Below are 18,597 nucleotides of genomic sequence, written 5' to 3'. Positions count from 1 at the left end.
GATCAGAGGTCAGAAATTCTTCTGCACTCTTTAATACAACACAGCAGGGGTAGCCAACTCCCAAGAGACTGCGATCTACTCACACAGTTAAAAACTGGCAGTGATATACCCCCTTTTTGGGGGGTTCAGGTCAAAGTTTCAAAGCTTTTTTTAGGGAGGAGGAAGGCCCATTTTTTAGGGATTCAGGTCATAGTTGTTGAGCTTTTTTAGGGAGGAGGAGAGCACTGTTTTTTGGGGGGTGCAGGGCTAAAATGTTGAGCTCTTTTTTAGGGGAGCCAAACTTGTTGAGCTTCTTTGGGGGGCGCCAGTGATCTACGACAGACGTCACGATCTACCTGTTGGACATGCCAATTCAGAGTTAACATCTGAGATCCAGACTGGGGACATGAACTGATTTCACACCAAAACATGCTCCCCACAACCACTATTTTACTTTGCAATGGCCTATGGCTACGAGCAATAAATATTTATCATTATCCAATGTTGTTTGCCTCTAAAAGGTGTTGCCTGTTGCATACAGCACCTTTGGGAGCAACCAGCAAGAAAGCTGTGTTGGGTTCCTGCCCTGATCAGCAGCAGTACGTTCTGAATTTGGGCTCTTCAGCTGCTTTCTCTTGAAAATGAAAATGGCCACTTTTTACTTTTAAAACAGTAACATAAAGTCAACTTTGGCCTGAGTTAATCCCTATCTACATGACTAAAGGATTTCACAGCATTGTCAGTTTTACTTCCAGCCACACTCACCTGTTGATTTTTAACAGGCCTTTTGCAGGGCACTGTGTCTCTTTGTAAAACCATAAACACCAACCAAGGGGGGGGGGAAACAACCCTGATATTACTTACACAATAATTTTATTCGTCTCCTGTAATATGAAAAGGGGAGGGTCGATTCTTTGTCAAGTCACTCTCTGAAACTCTAATGGCACAACCAACTCTTAAGTTCAAGAGCAAATGCTGATTTTCCAAGCATATTTATAGAAGTGCTTATCTTACTAAACCAAATCTGTTCTCCCCCACGCCTTGCCAGTAGGGAATAGTGAGCATGAAACTGGTATTTGCTAAAGCTCCATGCATTTATTACAGACTTGCTGCAATTCGAAACTATGCAAACAGGAGGAGAAATAGGATTTGCAAAGCAAATCACCAACCGGGAAAAGTCAAATATTAACTTTAGCAGAGATATATCATGTGAAAGTTCAGCAAGTAACAACAACAAAAAATACCTTCCTGGAAGTATTTCTAGCCTCTTTGGATGGTCAGTACAAGACAAACAACTCTGATTTTTAGGAACGGTCATGATGCGTGCTGAATTATTATGCTGTTTAAGGAAGGGAGGAAAGCTCGGCAGTGGCACGGGGGGGGGGGATAATTTTATTTCTATTCATTCACACAACTGCTGGTCCCAGGAGCATCCCCCCCATTCAGTGCAATGGCATCCCTTTCGGACATTACACTGAATGTGCAAACATTATGGAAAGGAGCACACAAAAGGTGGGGCGGGGCCGCTGGGTGCAGTCTGGCTTCCAAATCCATGTCTTTGGTATACACATTGGGGGTATACACAGCAGCTCCTGAACAGGACTGTGGTGAGCTGGTGTACACACACCACTCACCACAAGGAGAGAGAGAGATCTGCTGTGAAGAAACCTAGCACCCATACTGCTGTCATATGGCATAGCTAAGTCTTTGTTCACCCAAGATCTCCCATGCATTAGCATCTAAAAACATTCTCTCTCTCTCTCTTCCCCCCACCCGCATTTGCAGGAATAGCAATGTTATCTCTCTCTCTAGCTAGCCTTTCATTCACAATGGAGGAAGCTCCAGTTTATCTCCCAAGGCTTAGTTCCACAACCAATCTGAATGAGAAGGCCGGGACAAAAATCTATAAAGAACAGAAGGCCTGAGTCCGAGTGCCTATCTCACTGCTAAGTGTAGCCATTTACTTGTTTTATGCTACCTTGTGCGATGCAAATGCAGTGGAAAAACAGGGTAGCCATTTTCGAAACAAATAAATCGTATCCATCACCAGAGACTTTTGAAGTCTCAAAACACTCAGAAATTCACCGTTTTAAAACCTTTACCGTTACGATTCATAGGTTGGGAGGGAGGGAGAAGGAGATGAGCTTAATCCATGTTGGGATATTTGGTGGAAAACAAAAGCAAAGGAGAGTCCTCCTTTAGTATTATATGAAACCGAAGAACCGAGTGAAACATTACTTCTAAAGGCATTATGCATCACAGCCTCAATTAAGGCAACCACCTGTTTCCTTATGAGCCTGTCCTTTAAGGTCTTTATCAGAGGTCCTTCATCAGTGGTCCACACCGTCAGACATTTGGAGGTGGCAACAGGAGAAAGTCCCTTTTGGGTGGTTGGACCCCAGTTGTGGAACACTCTTTATGGCATGGGTAGGCGAACTAAGGCCCAGGGGCCGCATCCGGCCCAATCGCCTTCTAAATCTGGCCCGTGGATGGTCCAGGAATCAGCATGTTTTTACATGAGTAGAATGCGTCCTTTTATTTAAAATGCATCTCTGGGTTATTTGTGGGGCCTGCCTGGTTTGTCTGTTTATGATTAACACCAGAATCATGGGCTGGGTCTACACTGCAATTTCCCATAGAATATGTCTTGTTGCATTGATATTAAGAACCTTTAATAATAAAAAGATGTTCATCTAATGGAGCTTCCCACAATCTGTATCCAACGCAACAGTGAAGTCCTAAGCAAAGGGTTCGTAGAAGCAACGTGTAGAACTGATGTTCAAAGCTGCAGAGCACCGATGGCCAGAATTATACCTTGCAGCCACTTCTCTGCAAACTCCCAATGTTGCTAAATAAAAAATGATGATCCGCTGAAAGCATGGCAGATATTTCTTGCATCATTAACAGCTTTCAAGGAAGCTATAAAATTAGCTCATGTTAATTTTATTCAGTGGCTATTGGCTTTCACTTAGTTCAGCTGTTTGACAAGGGTAATATTGTATTCCAGAAACAGTCCTTAGGCTCATATAGTGTGTAGGATGCTGCCTTATCCTAGCTTGGACTATTTACATGGAAGATGTTGAGGGCTGAAGTTGGAGTCATCTCCAGGATGCAGCCCCCCGCACCCCGTGTACCTATTTTAGAACTGCATATCAAAAGATCACAGCAAGAGATAATTGTAGTGCTGACCATCTGGGCCGTAAACCACAGTCTCAAAACTGGCTTTTATTAAAGGTGCGATCTCAGAGTTATTTCTTGGAGGATACCTACAACAAATCCAAAAAGGTATCTAACTAATTAGTTTAAGTGAGGTCATGCACGATGACATTTGTCTTATAAAAATAGCTGCCTCTTTCCCATAATTTTGAATCCCATCACATTCCCACCACAAATGTCAAGTGTCTGTGTAAGAAGTAAAACAGCGTAAGGCACTTCTATTTCTTTACTGCCTGGTTAAAACACACACAAACACACACACACACACACACACCGCAATTACGTACTAGTTGATACAGAATATTGCTTCCATTTTTTCTACAGGTTCAAATCTAGTCAGGATTTCATACTCTTTGAACTGACAAAACAGAGCAAAGTTTCAGTAGAAAGAGAGTCCACATTCTGCACAAAGAAAGACTGGATTCTGCCATACCTGGACAAATGAGGCTTGTAAATAAGCTGCTTGCTTCCACACAACCAAGTCATTAAAGCCTTTAAAAACACAACACTTATATTTCCCTTGGGCCCCAGAGGACTGAAGCATAGCTGGAGGAAAGGCAGTGTAGATATGTGATAATCCAGGCTGCATATTTCCCAATAGCTGATGGACAGGACAAACAGAGTTCTTCAAAGCATTTAAGTTATAGTCACCCGGATGCCCCCCCCCCAACAAAGCTGAAATTCTAAGGAGGTTGAATTCTGCAACCAATACTAATTTCTAAACTTAACTTGTGCAAGTTCACCATTGCACAACAAATTGCCCTGAAAACAAATGAGAAATTGCAGGGCACGTCTACTCAGAAACAAGTCCTGCTGAATGCAGTGCGGCCTACTTGCAGGTAGGTGAAGTTAGGATTCCAGTCTTACTTCTGGGATAGAGAAATCTAGTAAAACCTTCTCTTCCAAGATAGATCACACAGCATTGTGATAGCAGCCTGTCCAGACTTCTCCCTGACAGACCTCTCAACCTGGTTTATGTAGCACTAGGCAAACATTAAGAAACAAAACAACAGAAAAAACCCACTAGATTTGTAGTGCTTGTTGCAGAGATGACACTGAGGAAGAGGTGCACTCAGCTCTTTACCAATGGTACAAGGCTGCCTTTCTCTCGGAGTGGACACACCAGCAAATTTTGGTTATTGGAGATCACAGAAATTAAGCTACTAAATATATCAGAATCAAATCCTGGGTAAAGCCATCAGTCTTACCTCTGCATCCCAAGATTCAGACAGGTTGCCCATGTTTCTTTTTAAAGAAGGGCTACAGCTCAATGGTTGAGCACCTGCTTACCTGCAGAGGGTTCAAAGTATAACCCCTGCTATCTTCAGGTGGGGATGGGAATGTTCCCTGACAAACCACGGAGAGCAGCTGTCATTCATACTGAGCTACATGGAGAACAATGATCTGGCCGATTATCTCACATCTTCACCCCTAGTGAATAATATAGTTTTCTCCCACCCACAAATCTTGGCTTTGTATTTTTCTATGTTCTTAAAGTGGTGCATGTATATTTATTTACCTACTCATATGTTTATCCATCACTATTTATTTTTTTAATCTAAGAAAGAAAGAAAGAAAGAAAGAAAGAAAGAGAAGGCTGGAGCTGTGTTGTCACACAGCAACTTATCAGTCAACTTTCCGCCAAACTACCAGTAATTCCTCTGAAAAAGCTAGAGAACAGGTCTTTTTCTTCCAAGCCTGTCTTGCCCTGAATTGAATGTGGCAAAGCCATTCCGAAACAGATGTCACTACACCAGAGCCAGGGTGGTGTAGTGGTTAAGAGCGGCAGACTCGTAATCTGGGGAACCGGGTTCGCGTCTCCGCTCCTCCACATGCAGCTGCTGGGTGACCTTGGGCTAGTCACACTTCTTTGAAGCCTCTCAGCCCCACTCACCTCACAGAGTGTTTGTTGTGGAGGAGGAAGGGAAAGGAGAATGTTAGCCACTTTGAGACTCCTTGGGGTAGTGAAAAGCGGGATATCAAATCCAAACTCTTCTTCTTCTATTACAAAAGTTACACCTGTTTTCACTTAGTATGAATTGCTGCCAGCTATATCCATGACCAGGACGCGGTTAAACCACAGAGCCTAGGGCTTGCTGATCAGAAGGTCGGCGGTTCAAATCCCCGCGATGGGGTGAGCTCCTGTTGCTCGGTCCCAGCTCCTGCCCACCTAGCAGTTCGAAAGCACGTCAAAGTGCAAGTAGATAAATAGGTACCGCTCTGGCGGGAAGGTAAACGGCGTTTCTGTGCGCTGCCGTGGTTCACCAGAAGCGGTTCTGTCATGCTAGCCACATGACCCGGAAGCTGTACGCCGGCTCCCTTGGCCAGTAACGCGAGATGAGCGCTGCAACCCCAGAGTCAGATACGACTGGACCTAATGGTCAGGGGTCCCTTTACCTTTATATCCATGACCGCTCAAATTCAGGTTGCTATCTCTCTCTCTCTCTCTCTCTCACACACACACACATACATATAAATATATATCTATATTACATGCTTTGAAACCAAAAGGTAACGATATTATATTCCATCATCATTACAGATTTGAAACCATCAGAAATTTGGGGACTAGATTATCTGTAGTTGCAGTTGACAAAAAATCAGAATCTAGTAATATTCTGCAAAGTCACATACACCAGCTGCAGAATGGATTAGCTTTCCTTTCCTTAAACTGCAAGGTAATTTTTATTTTATTTTAAATAACACTAGTAAGGTGTGAAAGAGAGTCTACTGTATATGTAGTTGAATGTGTTTAATGGGAATAAATGCAATAGCTGTGGCTCATTTGTTTGCTGTTTTCTTTTTGTTTAGTGGGGGGGAGAGAGATGCAAATTAAATGGAAATGCCTCATTTTCACAGTGGCTGAGAATAGCACAGCAGCACATGGAGAAGCACAGCTGGTATTCAAGCTCATAGCTACTACCCCAGCTGAATGGCTATCAGTATTAAGTGCCAACCAGACTAAGACAAAAACGTCACCCAGCAATTGTTCTTATTTTTATTTTGCCCCTGATTCGGCAGTTCCACTCTTTTAAATTCAGATACTAATTTAGTCTAAAGCAATATACAATGCAGATCATATTGTGCAAGAGTCTATGGTGTTGGGTTCATGCCAGTCATTTCCTGAACAGATTGCCAATAGAGGATTGTTCCCAATTTGCAACGAGGGGACCATCTGGGAACAGAAGGAATATGCTAGGATATGTAATTGGGGCTTTCAGTTAAGTAAATAGGACACCTGAAGATTGTAAGGTCTGTGGAAAATGGGAAAATGAATGCCATGGAACGGGCAGAGGAGAACAAAACATGGAAACCAAATGAGATCAGCGGTTGGATCAAAATGTAAAGGACAAACAAACCTTAGCTGTGGATGCATCACTGTTTTTTGTCTCTCCTTTTCTCTTAATAGGCATGTCCTGAAGAGAATGTATTCCATGTTCCCATGGACAAACAATGGTGTCGGATTGCAAGGGCACACTGCTATAAACATCAGCAGCACCATAGCAATCTTTCGGATATAGAGATTCCTGAGTGACACTCATTTACCGGTATTCCACTGGGAATTGTGCAGGAGAATTCCCTACCTGTGCCCAAAGACAGGCGCAAACCTGCTCTTTCCCTACTCTTTTAGTAATGCAAGTCTGTTTCATTCAGCATTTCAAACAGCCCGGGCAATCTCAGATTGTAGCAACTGATTGGCCACACCACCATCTAGACCAGGGTTTACCAAACTTGAGCCTCCAGCTGTTTTTGGACTACACCTCCCACCATCCCTGACCACTGGTCCTGCTAGCAAGGTGTGATGGGAGTTGTAGTCCCAACAACAGCTGGAGACCCAATTTCGGCAAAACTTGGTCTAGACTACGGCTTCCAAACTAGACGGATTGGTTTAGTTGGAAGGCTACTGTTTTTTGATTCACCACACATAAGCTAGTGGCTATCAAAGCACTTTACTGGCACCTTCACACCCTCTCCAGCTAACCTCTTAAGATTCACACATGTAGTTTTGGTTTCTCATCAACATGCAAAGAGGCACGCCGACTCTAAAACTCAACCTACAACCTGCTTCCGTGCTCAACCACATTCACGCTTCAGAAGATCTTCTGATGTCCAGTCTAAATCTTACCTCATGTCATTTCAGTCCATTTAAACAGATCTTGTTCATTGAGGACAGCCTATCCTTATTTTCCCTCAGCACATTTTAAAGTTATCAAATCCTGTCATCATTCTAGAAACACGGTAATGGGAACGAAGCACATTCCACTTAGCTGAAGGCCTCAGTAACAATAGTAGAGGTGTATATATATATACACACACACCTCTTTTTGTTAATGGTGACATGGACCATTCATAACATAAGAACATCCTTCACAACAGTGAGCAGGGCTGTGGGGTGGGTTAAAGTGAAGACAAGCTACAACAATTAACAATAACGTTGTTCACTGCTCCTGCTCAGGCTCCACAGAAAAAGCACTTTGGTTCCCGAACTTCATTTTGATTGTGCAGGTAAGATGTAAGTGACAGAATTCTACAGGGTGCAGTATTAGTGTGTGAAAACTGCAGTTTCCCCTCCAGTTGCCCTTAAGAAACTACAGTTTCCAGAATTCGGGGGGGGGGATGTGTCTTGGATATGCTTACAGTGGATGGTGTGGGTTTGCCCTGCCAAGCAAATCTATCTCAGCCGCAGTCCAACAACCTGCAATATGGGGGTAATAATGCTGACCTACTTTAAACGGGCCACTGTAAGAATCACAATATTATATATGGGAAGTGTTTTAAACTGTTGTTGTATTTAAAAAAAAGAAGAAGAAAATTTCTTGCAGGAGGAAAAGTACTATGGTTATATATTATACAGAGTCCTGATTCCCAACATCATGGGGGCTCTGACCATTGGAAAGTTCACTTTTCTGTTCTTTGCTGCACCTTGGGAACAACAGATTGTACTGTCATTTGATCTGTACCGGACGGCGATCAAGTCTAGATAAGCTAATAACTACAACCATCCTTATCTGGTACTTCCCCTCATAAGCAGCTTGGAGACGGTGACCTTGAGGGTTTCCTTTCTCTGTATAAACTGAAGCCAGCATCTCTTGAACTTACCCTTTCCCATAACAACTGTGGTTACTGGTAACCTGACACATCACTTCATCTGAACAATTCAAGGCTTCTTTTCTATATCCCACCGCTTTACTTCTGAGTACGCACACACAGGTTTATGCACTGCTATTCACCTTTTAAAAGCAACATGAATCCTCTCTGAGGCTACCCTAATTTTAAGGTAACATTTCAAGTACATTAAAAATATATAGATAAGTCTCTTGTCCTGCTATCAGGTACAATATTTTCTGCCATTCCAGGCGGAAATATGCTTAAAGAGTTTACTCCCAACTTCCACACGCATGCAACACTACAGAAGGTTCTGGACTGCTGCATCTTTCCCCACAGCCAAGCCAAAGGCAATACGAAAGCATGGATTCCAAAGTTTGGGATTATGCCACCCTATGCAACTGCATAATGTGCATCTGTTGTTAGCTGAGCCAGCGAGGAATGCCATTTGTTTATTTGCAATATTCATATGCCCATTGTAGATTTGTCCTGGTTCATGTAATGTTTCTCATTTTGTAGTTGTGTGATTTGTGCTCATACTTTACTGTGATGTCCATTGGCTAAGAACAATAAAATCAGCTGGCTGACTATATAAGCATACCGCCCAATAGCAAAGGTTCTCTGGGCAGTTTACCAGTAAAAATTAAAAACAGAAAGATAGAAGCATAAAGCAGAAAAATCTGAAACAGAATAAAATGAGTAACAGGATAAAAGCAGAATCCAGAAAAACCAAACTTTTAAACCGATCACTTTTTTATGATCAGGTAATGTAAACATCATGGTGCTAAGGTTATGTTCCTGGGAAAAAAAAACACCAGAAAACAGGCATACTTCTCTATCTCTTGCAGGTTTTAGGAAGTGGTGTGATGTGTGTGTGTGTGTATTCTAAACAAAGCTTTAAAATGTTTTGTAAACGTTATTCTAACTGGCTGTTAATACCGTTAACAACAACAAAAAAGGCAACTTCCATTCTGTAAACCATGAAAGGGCTTTAGAGTTTAGAGTACCGCAAGGGAGTGTGAAATTTCAGGAAGGGAGATGGTCCTGAGCCAGGTAGAAAATTCCCTTCTGTGCTGCATCAGACAAAAAAAAAATAGGTGAATGCCTCCAGGAAGGGAGCCTTCATAGACTTGCATCTGATTTGTGATGAAGGAAACAGAGAAAGCGATGGCCAGAGTTCTCTATGTATGGTTTCTGAACAGTCAAATCTCCTGTTATTTTTTCTCTTCTAATGCCAATGTTGTGCAAATCCAACACAAAATTCAGATACTGCATGCACTGATGCATAAGAACAGGCATAGGCAAACTCGGCCCTCCAGATGTTTTGAGACTACAATTCCCATCATCCCTGACCACTGGTCCTGTTAGCTAGGGATCATGGGAGTTGTTGGCCAAAAACATCTGGAGGGCTGAGTTTGCCTATGCCTGTATAAGAATCTCCATACTCACTTGTCGAATGGTGTGGGGTTGTGGAGCAGAAGCCAAAAAGGTAGAAGAGGTTCAGGCTCAAAAAGTGTGCAAAATACTGCTTCAGGGATAGGATGAACAACCACAAGCACACACATAAGCACATCAGCCCAAAGGACCATCTAGTCTAGCATCCTGTTCTTACAGTGGCCAACCAGATACCATGGGTGGTATGCAACTAAATTTTACTAGGCCCACTAGAAAAGTTAGGTCCATTAATTTCAGTGGGTCTGGTCTGAGTAAAACTTAGTTAGTTAGTTAGTTAGTTTATTTCATACGATTTATATACTGCTCGATGATCATAAAACCTCAGAGCGGTCTACAAAAATGAACAATGAAACTATCATTAGGAGAGGTTAAAAACACATGCCAATATTCTGCATTGCCTCAATACTTGAATGCCACCCACATGTCTTTATAGAGAAAATTAAATAATTAATGTGCCTCTCCAAAGCTCATTTCGGGGGGCGGGGGGCAGTCTTAAGTGCTAGGGACAGAATCAAATAGCAAAGGGGGAAAAGACTTGGGTCTTATATGCATTTAAACAAGCCTGGAACACAGAGTTTCAGGCATGCACAGTGCACCTTGCTATGCATCCGAAATGCACATGTCTAGAATACCTTTAAAAGAAATTGCTGAGGTGGTGTTCTGTGGTGTGCTACCTTTAAACCTGTTCCCAGAAATGGGTGTTCATCTAGAGGCAAGCTTGAATGCAAGGCGAAGAATCACCTTGCCTACTGCAGACCTCTCACACTTTCAGCATGGTTAGCGCACATCTGAAGCCGCCCTAAGACAAAGGAGAGATAATGGCCTTCTGCAAAGAGGAAAATGGGAAGAAGAAGAAAAAAAACACCTCCTAACACTTCCTCTGATTGGCTGCAGCACTGCTAGCCGTCAAGCTTGCAAAAGCAGTTAACCTGTCTTGGACTGGGGTGGGGCTGCACAAAGCCCTGGCTAAGGTTATTCTCTGAAATTCTCAACTTTATAACCATTTGGAGTTTGCTGTTAACGAAAAGGAAGTAAAATAAATTTCATAAAATAAGCAGGTTGTTGTTTGGTTTTTTCATTCCACGCACCCTTTTAAAAACCAGAAATTGCATTAATCAGGATGTCATGGAAACAAAAGCTTGCCCAGCTGTTATCAGAAGGGCAGCCAGTTAGTTACCACATTGGCGACTCTATGAAAGAGTACTGTTCGGCAGACAATAAGGAAGTCCTTTATTTTCAGGACTATTTATATAGATGGCTTTTTTACCGTTAGCCATTACCCTGTACACCCTTGGGTAAAAGTGTTGAAGCAATAGCAGCTATTCCTTTTTCTTTTTGATCATGTAGACACTTTGCAAGTTGCATTCCCCAGGTAATTTGCAAGTGCCATTTCACTAGGCTAGAAAGTGTGTTCAGCATTCTACTGTCCGTACCAACTACTGGGATATGTATATGCAAAAAAACAAACAAACAAACCCAAAGTTAAGAGATGAGGCCAGTAATGCAACATTTCTTGGGAAAGGGAAGAAAACTAAAACAATGCACAGATGGTGATGCGTTTTATTCTCCCTTGACCTTGAACAGGCATTGTGTTATGATGAGTGGGAAGCTGAATTAAAAGAACCAATTAACCCTTGGAAACATCCAAGTGCTTTAAGGGCTGAAGTTGTTGTCCCACACTATTGCCATTCTAAAAGAACTGGGACCTCTGTAATCAGGAACCTAGATTAACCACTATGGCGAATAAATTCCTTCCCACCGTTACAAAAATCGGATCACAAATTATTTTGGTGCATGTTATACCATACCCTTGTAAGTCAGCACAACATCTTAATTTTTATTTCCCTTTTTGTTTATAAGCCTACTGGGCAATACGGATTCCCAGTGGTGTCACTGTCGTCGCTAATATTATCAGGACTAAGGTCCAATACACAATCCTCTCTCACTTTGGTATCTTCCCAATGGTTTTTTTAAAATGGAAAACAAACCTGCCATGCATCTATGCTGCATCCTTTGCACCAGACCCATCTTGTAAGTTTCAATATGCAACCAGCCACTGACATTATATAGGATTATTATTATTATTATTGCTTTCACTGTATCCCCAGTGCTGCAGTCCATCACACCAGCAAACCAAACTTTAGAAGCTTTAAACAAAATTGTGTTTTATTACATAGCAGCAAGCTGGCACTCCATTGTTAAATAGGTTCTAGCTCCCCAGCACATAATCCTGTAGCAACCTGCCACCCTCATTATCACATGGGTAACTCTTTAATTACTGCAACATCAAGATATTGATTGTGTGTGTGTGTGTGTGTGTACACATGCACACGCTGCTCTCTCAGTCTTGCTCACACACAAAGAACATATTCAAGCAAAACCACATTTTATTTTCGATCTTTTAAGCGGCTTGGATTCGGAATCACTGACAGCTCTTGGCTGTCTGGCTGCCAGAATCAAAGACACGCAGAAGGAGAGACGATCGAAAACCCACCCCCACCCCCAGCATCTTTACCAAGCAAGCTGGAACCACATATTTTATTACTATTATTATTACTATTACCATTACTATTTTATTCTGAGCCCTTCGACAAGGCAGAATGAAGTTACTGGGCATGGAACAAATCCGGCCAGCCAGACCTGCCCCACAAACAGAAATTCAAGTGAGAGAACACGTTTACTTACATGACGACTCTGTGCCAAACATGGCTGGCTCCAGATGCTCAAATCTCAAAAGAGGGGTGAAAAGGGAAAAGAAAGAGAGCTGCGGGGAATGTGTCAGAGAAGGGATGAGGCTTCTACACAGCAGGGGTCATGAAGCCAGACAGCGCAGTCCCCACAGCTAGCCAGCCTCCAGATTTTCCTCTCTTCCTCCCCAAGCTGCACTCTGCAGATTGCCTTTCTCTGCAGCTCTTAAAGCAAAACACAGGTCCTTCTTCGCAGAAGCAATTTTTTTTTGTAATTTAAAAAAAAAAAGCAAAGGAACAGGAGCACTTATTTTAAAAAATCCAGCAAAGGGAAGGCCAGTCTCTCTTCTGCTGATGCAGTGAGGCAGAAATAGGTAGCAGACACCAGATACTGCAATCCACAGCCCCTGCTCTCAGTAAGACAATAGCATAGCTTATGCATACACTGGGTGACGTCAGAACACTGCAAAGACTGACTGCTGTTAACCACAGGCTCAGAGGGAGCCTGAATAAAGCACTGCAATTCAAATGGGAATTCTTTTGTCACAAAATGCAGAAGACAAAGAACCACACATATTTCCCCTCCCTGCTGATTAAAACAGAAGACACCTTCTGCATGCTAGAGGATGGGGAGCAAGCAACATTGTCCTTGGGGTGAATGGTAAATACATTTCCTCAGCTGCAGCAAGTCCTTCCTTATCACGCATTAGCCACATTATTATTATTATTATTATTATTAAAAATAAAATCTACTCCCAATATGCTATCATATGTTCAATGTATGCCCTGGAGCAGATGGCTGTTTAACAAGCAAAGAGCAACCCAGCATCTATGATTCACACCAAAACCCTTTCTGATAAATTGACAAGAGGGAGAGGGAGAATATTCCTAAGTGGGTTTGTGCACCACTGACCAAGCACTGTGAATTGACTGTGAATATGACCCCAAGCCAAGCCAATTTTGTCTGCTGGCCCTGCAAAATATTCGATCAAGGCGTGGCAAAACATGCGCTCATGGTTTTACTCATAATGAAAATTAAAAAAATAACCCACACTTGGATCTCAAGAGGGCTCGTATGTAACAATAATCAAACAAAATATGCAAAATATGCACATTGAACTGGATCTGGATATATTAGGATGCTGGCATACTGAGTCGATGAAAACTTTTCAGTGTCTTCATTTAGTGCAAATGGAATGGATGTCTAACTCTTGAACCTCACAGGATATTCAGTGCCTTCATCTTGAAGCAGAGCACTGCCATTTTGAACATTATCATGAATATTTTTGCATCCTTTGACTATGTGTAGGAAGAAGAAGACGGTTTGACAGATGCAAAACAAGAGGCATGCGAGTTGTGGTGGAAAGTACAAGGATTTTAGTTCCAGTTAGAACAGTCATAGGCCTAATAGCTGATAATGGCTTCAGCCCGAATGGTCAGCAGTACAGTGGTACCTTGGTTTAAGAACAGTCCGGTTTAAGAAAGATTTGGTTTACAAACTCCGCAAAACTGGAAATAGTGTCTTGGTTTGAGAACTTTACCTTGGTCTAAGAATGGAATCCGAACGGTGGAAGGGCACCGATGGCGGGAGGCCTCATTAGGAAAAGCGCTCCTCGGTTTAAGAATGGTTTTGGTTTAAGAACGGACTTCCAGAACGGATTATGTTCGTAAACCAAGGTACCACTGTATGTTAATTCCTTTCATCCTTGTTAAGCATGTAGTGAATGTGCAGGCTGAACTTCTATATGTTGCAGGATCATCCGCTTCATATAACCAACATCCTTACATCTAATTAATGCATGAAGGGGTTAATGTCATAGAGTAAGCTGTCCTGCTCGGCTTAGTTATGTCACTTCCTCTTACCCTGGGAGGAAATAGGAAATCTATTGTTCACCACCACAACCCTGTCTACATCATCCTTTGAAAGAATCTCAGCATGTGAGGAGGTGTAAGCCGATTGCTCCAGTTCAGTCGCATGGCTCTCACCAATCCATCCAACAATCTAGGAACTTTAACCACTTTGTAAATAAGCTAAGTTCCACTGCATGTGCAACTTTTCAGACTGATGTACATCACATTAACTTGACGGCATATTTTAAAGGCATAAAAAAGTAAAGGTAAAGGGACCCCTGACTGTTAGGTCCAGTCGTGGATGACTCTGGGGTTGTGGCGCTCATCTCGCTTTACTGGCTGAGGGAGCCGGCGTACAGCTTCCGGGTCATGTGGCCAGCATGACTAAGCCACTTCTGACGAATGCTAAATATTTTGTGCCTTTGAAACTCTGCTGGGGTTCACACACACACACACACACACACACACACACACTTTATCCAATGTGGTAACTACAGTCAGCATATTTCTACAGTTTGTAACAGTGTCATTTGGGAGGCAGGTCTCCCAGAGGACAGGAATTTAAGTACAGGTAAGTGTTATGAAGTTTGTTAATGAAACCCTGCAATTTAGAACTTCAAAATATATTCCTTTCATCTCACTAATCTGCGGAATTGTATTGTGAATGAATAGTGCTTTTCAGGAGGGGCTAAAAGGAAGGAGTGAGGGATCTCCCTTCAAGATAAAGGAGAAATGAAAGTTAAGATGTGAAAAGTGGGCAGTTGGTCTTTTTGATCTTGTCACATTCTTTCCAACAGACAAATGCTTCAGATCAGCTGCTTCTTGCTTCTGAAGAGTCAATCAAATGTTAGTGCAGGAAAAGGTCTCCCAGAAACTTCTTATCTAAGTTCCCCCGCTGCTGTGTTCCTCCCTCTGCATTCAGAAACCCAAAACTTTCAAACACTTTTCTCTGCCTTTCTTCTAGGTCTATGTTTAGGCCAGATTTAGTCTTGAGCCTATACTTAACTGGGAATAAAAAGGTAAAGGGACCCCTGACAGTTAAGTCCAGTTGTGAACGACTGGGGCCGAGGGAGCCGGCGTTTGTCTGCTTCCGCAGACAGTTTTTCCCGGTCATGCAGCTAGCATGACTAAGCTGCTTTTGGTGAAGCCAGAGCAGCGCACGGAAACGCCGTTTACTTTCCCGCCAGAGAGGTACCTATTTATCTACTTGCACTGTGTGCTTTCGAACTGCTAGGTTGGCAGGAGCTGGGACTGAACAACAGGAGCTCACCCTGTAGCAGGGCCTTGAACCGCCGATTTTCCGGTCGGCAAGTCCAAGCAGCACAGTGGTTTAAACCACAGTGCCACTCGCGTCCCGGAATTAGTCCGGAATAACTGGGAATAAGTCCCGTTAAAATAAATGGTGCTTACTTTTGTGTAGACATGTATATGATTGCATCACCAGTCCAGCATCCCACTGAAAGTTTCTAGAAACATTTTAATTGAACTTAGCAGGTCCCATTACAGTCTGCCATCTCTTTCACTGCCACGCCACAAAATTTTCCAACATATCTCAGCAGCATAGGATCCCCTAACCCAAACTGGATTTCTGAATACATTCCTCATAGTCAGGATAACATTCTAAATGGTGGACAAAAATGCCTCCAGACCAACCTTGCAATGTTGCACTGCAATATTTCTTTACAATGCACTTGTATTAGTCTGTGTGTAAATTAAAGAAATATCATTCGCTGTCTCTCCAAACTGATCCTCTGCAGGGGAGCTAGGTGGCATGCACAACTTACGTTTTTTATGGGTAATGTTCACTGAAGCTCAAATTCTACACAGAAGTTTCCCAAATAGCAAAAGGTCAACAGATTAGCTAGGACTAAGACATATGAAACATACACTTTTCAAATCAGCAGAAAGCAGAAGCCATGGGAAGGGAATGGCTGGTTATTGATTGTTATCAATTACACTTCTGTTCTGAAATGAAGTCTTGCATATGGGCTTTAATAATATATCAAGCAAATTGTTAATCTGTATATTATAAATGGTATCTTTACCTGGGCAGTCCATGGCCGCTCCGAAGAAGATTCAGTACTGTTTGCTCACAGAGCTTCCACAGCGCCAAGAAGCTTCAGCAAAAATAGTACCGCCATGTGTGTATTCTAAACAGGTTTTGCAACATATATTGATCCTTATCTCTGGGCTTGATCACCAATCCTGGGATCGTTTGTCTCATAGAAACCTGAAGGTGAATAGCCATCTCTTAGCACAGTAACCCTGACATGGCAGAGTTAGCTTCCCATATCCAACAGTAAACTAGATATGCATCTTGTCAAAGCTGTGAAAAATACCAGAACTAAAAAAGACTTGTGGGTAAGCTTAACAGCAGTATAAGTTGGTTAAACACCTTTCATTTCCCTTATAGTTTAATTCCTAGGAGCAAGTCGTCAGGACCTTCATGGAAACCTATCTGATTTCTTACGTGCTCTGTGCCAGGATGCTGCCTTTAAAGCCAACCTGGAAACTTGAAGTGGCGAAGAAAGCAGCATTAAGAATGCTTGCGGGGCCAAAGAGTCAGAACATTGGTACAGCAATCCTGCACCAATGCCTTGCATTCTCCCCTCAGTGCAAGGATTTACGCTTGTGTAACAGGACTTCCCCCCCTCTCCTCCCCAGGATCGTAAAACTGGTGTAATTCATGCAAAAAACTAAACAAAACAAACAAACCCAACAACTTTTCGTTAACTTTGCAACATACTGATAGAATTAAGTTAAATGTTGCCATTGCACATATTAAGTACAGTATTTTGCAAAGGACTCAAGCACAACAGACTATTTATTTTCACATCTCTGAGCCTTTCCCTTTTTTGCCTAGGAACTCTTTTCAGAACTGTTTAAAGTGACAGCTTTCCCTCCTCCAGAGTTAGCCTGGAAATTAAACATGCCTTGCACTTTTCACTGCACATACATTTTAAAATTTAATGGCTGGGAATGCAGCACGATTCATTTCCAAAACCAATGGGCTTTGCTTAGTCATCCTTTCCGCCATTCACCAATTCTTCTACAGGAAGAGTGACTCAGAAACTATGAGATGAATACAACAAAACATATTTTTGCCTTTGCTTTGGCTTTCCTCCCCCCCGCCCCCGTACGATCAAAACTGATTTTAAATGTTGATCATTTCAGCCATAAAGAAATGATACCTGAAAAGACGAAGTTTAATAACAATATTAAAATACAATAGTCCTCCAGATATTAAAAGCTTCCCTAAACAGTGCTGCCTTCAGATGTCTCCTAAAAGTCTGGTAATTGCTTTTTCCTTTGACATCAGGTGGGAGCATAGCTGTCAACTTTCCCTTTTTGTGGGAAATTCCCTTATTCCAGCGCCGTTTCCCATTGCAAAAAACGGGAAAGTTGAGAGCTGTGGCCGTTTCACAGTGCAAAAAAAAGGAAGGTTGACAGCTCTGGGTGGGAGGGCGTTCCACAGGGCAGGTGCCACTACCGAGAAGGCCCTCTGCCTGGTTTCGTGTAACTTCTTCTCTCGCAGTGAGGGAACTGCCAGAAGGCCCTTGGTGCTGGATCTCAGTGTCTGGGCCGAATGATGGGGGTGTAGATGCTCCTTCATGTATACTGGACCGAGGCCTTACACTTACCCCAGGTCTCAGAGGGCCAAACAGGCCAAGGGGTCCTGCCAGGGACCTGCTGCTTTTTTGTTCTAACAAGACTCACATCCTGGGCCCTCGGATAAGCTCTGTCCAGGCCTGGTGGACAGTTAGAATATCAGATATCCTTCTCCTTGCACCTGCCCCATTTTCTGTCTGGACATTCCCTTATTGAGAAATGTCACTACAGTGCTTAGTTATACCATCAATATCTGTATTCTGTAGGATTATGACAAGATAGAATGGCACAACCCGAGGGTACATGAGACTACTGCTGTCCTAAAATGAAGCAGGCAATAGGCCGGTCAGTGCCTGATAAGCAGTTGTCTGGGATCCCCATTTAAGCTATTATGATAATTAAAAGGAAAAAAATGTCTGCTTCCATTGATTTCCCTCCACTTTCTACTGCAAATACAAATGCCCTACCAATTTTTTGTACTAAATCTCCCATAATCCTTCACTGTCAATTACCTTTTCTCAGCTCCAGAGGTCAGTGAAGTTGAATTTTATAGCATTTATAGTGTTTGAATGCTGACCTCTAGTGTTTGGTATAAGGCTTGGCCATTCTTCTCTCATTACTATGACATTTCTTATCCATACACTCTCATAATTTAATAATAAAATTGGAGCTCCTAAAATGTAATCCAAACATA

At 42.5% G+C, this 18,597-nt stretch overlaps 1 protein-coding gene across 5 annotated transcripts in view; it reads right to left on the bottom strand.

The window, feature by feature from the left end:
- The window catches only part of ST7 (suppression of tumorigenicity 7), an 85,554-nt gene that overhangs the window by 54,878 nt on the left and 12,079 nt on the right, over nucleotides 1-18,597 (bottom strand). Inside the window, exon 1 of one of the 5 annotated variants that reach the window (XM_033161838.1) lies at nucleotides 12,442-12,710. The exons of the other annotated variants lie outside the window; for them this stretch is intronic. Coding sequence (XP_033017729.1) covers nucleotides 12,442-12,463 — 22 coding nt within the window. The 5' untranslated portion in view covers nucleotides 12,464-12,710. Of the gene's footprint in view, nucleotides 1-12,441; nucleotides 12,711-18,597 lie in introns of those variants that run through there. 5 annotated transcript variants of the gene reach the window in all.

Source organism: Lacerta agilis, chromosome 10, assembly GCF_009819535.1.
Source record: "Lacerta agilis isolate rLacAgi1 chromosome 10, rLacAgi1.pri, whole genome shotgun sequence".
Lineage (NCBI taxonomy): Eukaryota > Metazoa > Chordata > Lepidosauria > Squamata > Lacertidae > Lacerta > Lacerta agilis.
Note: the sequence above shows the minus strand (reverse complement) of the source record. Positions and strands in the feature narration are given on the sequence as shown.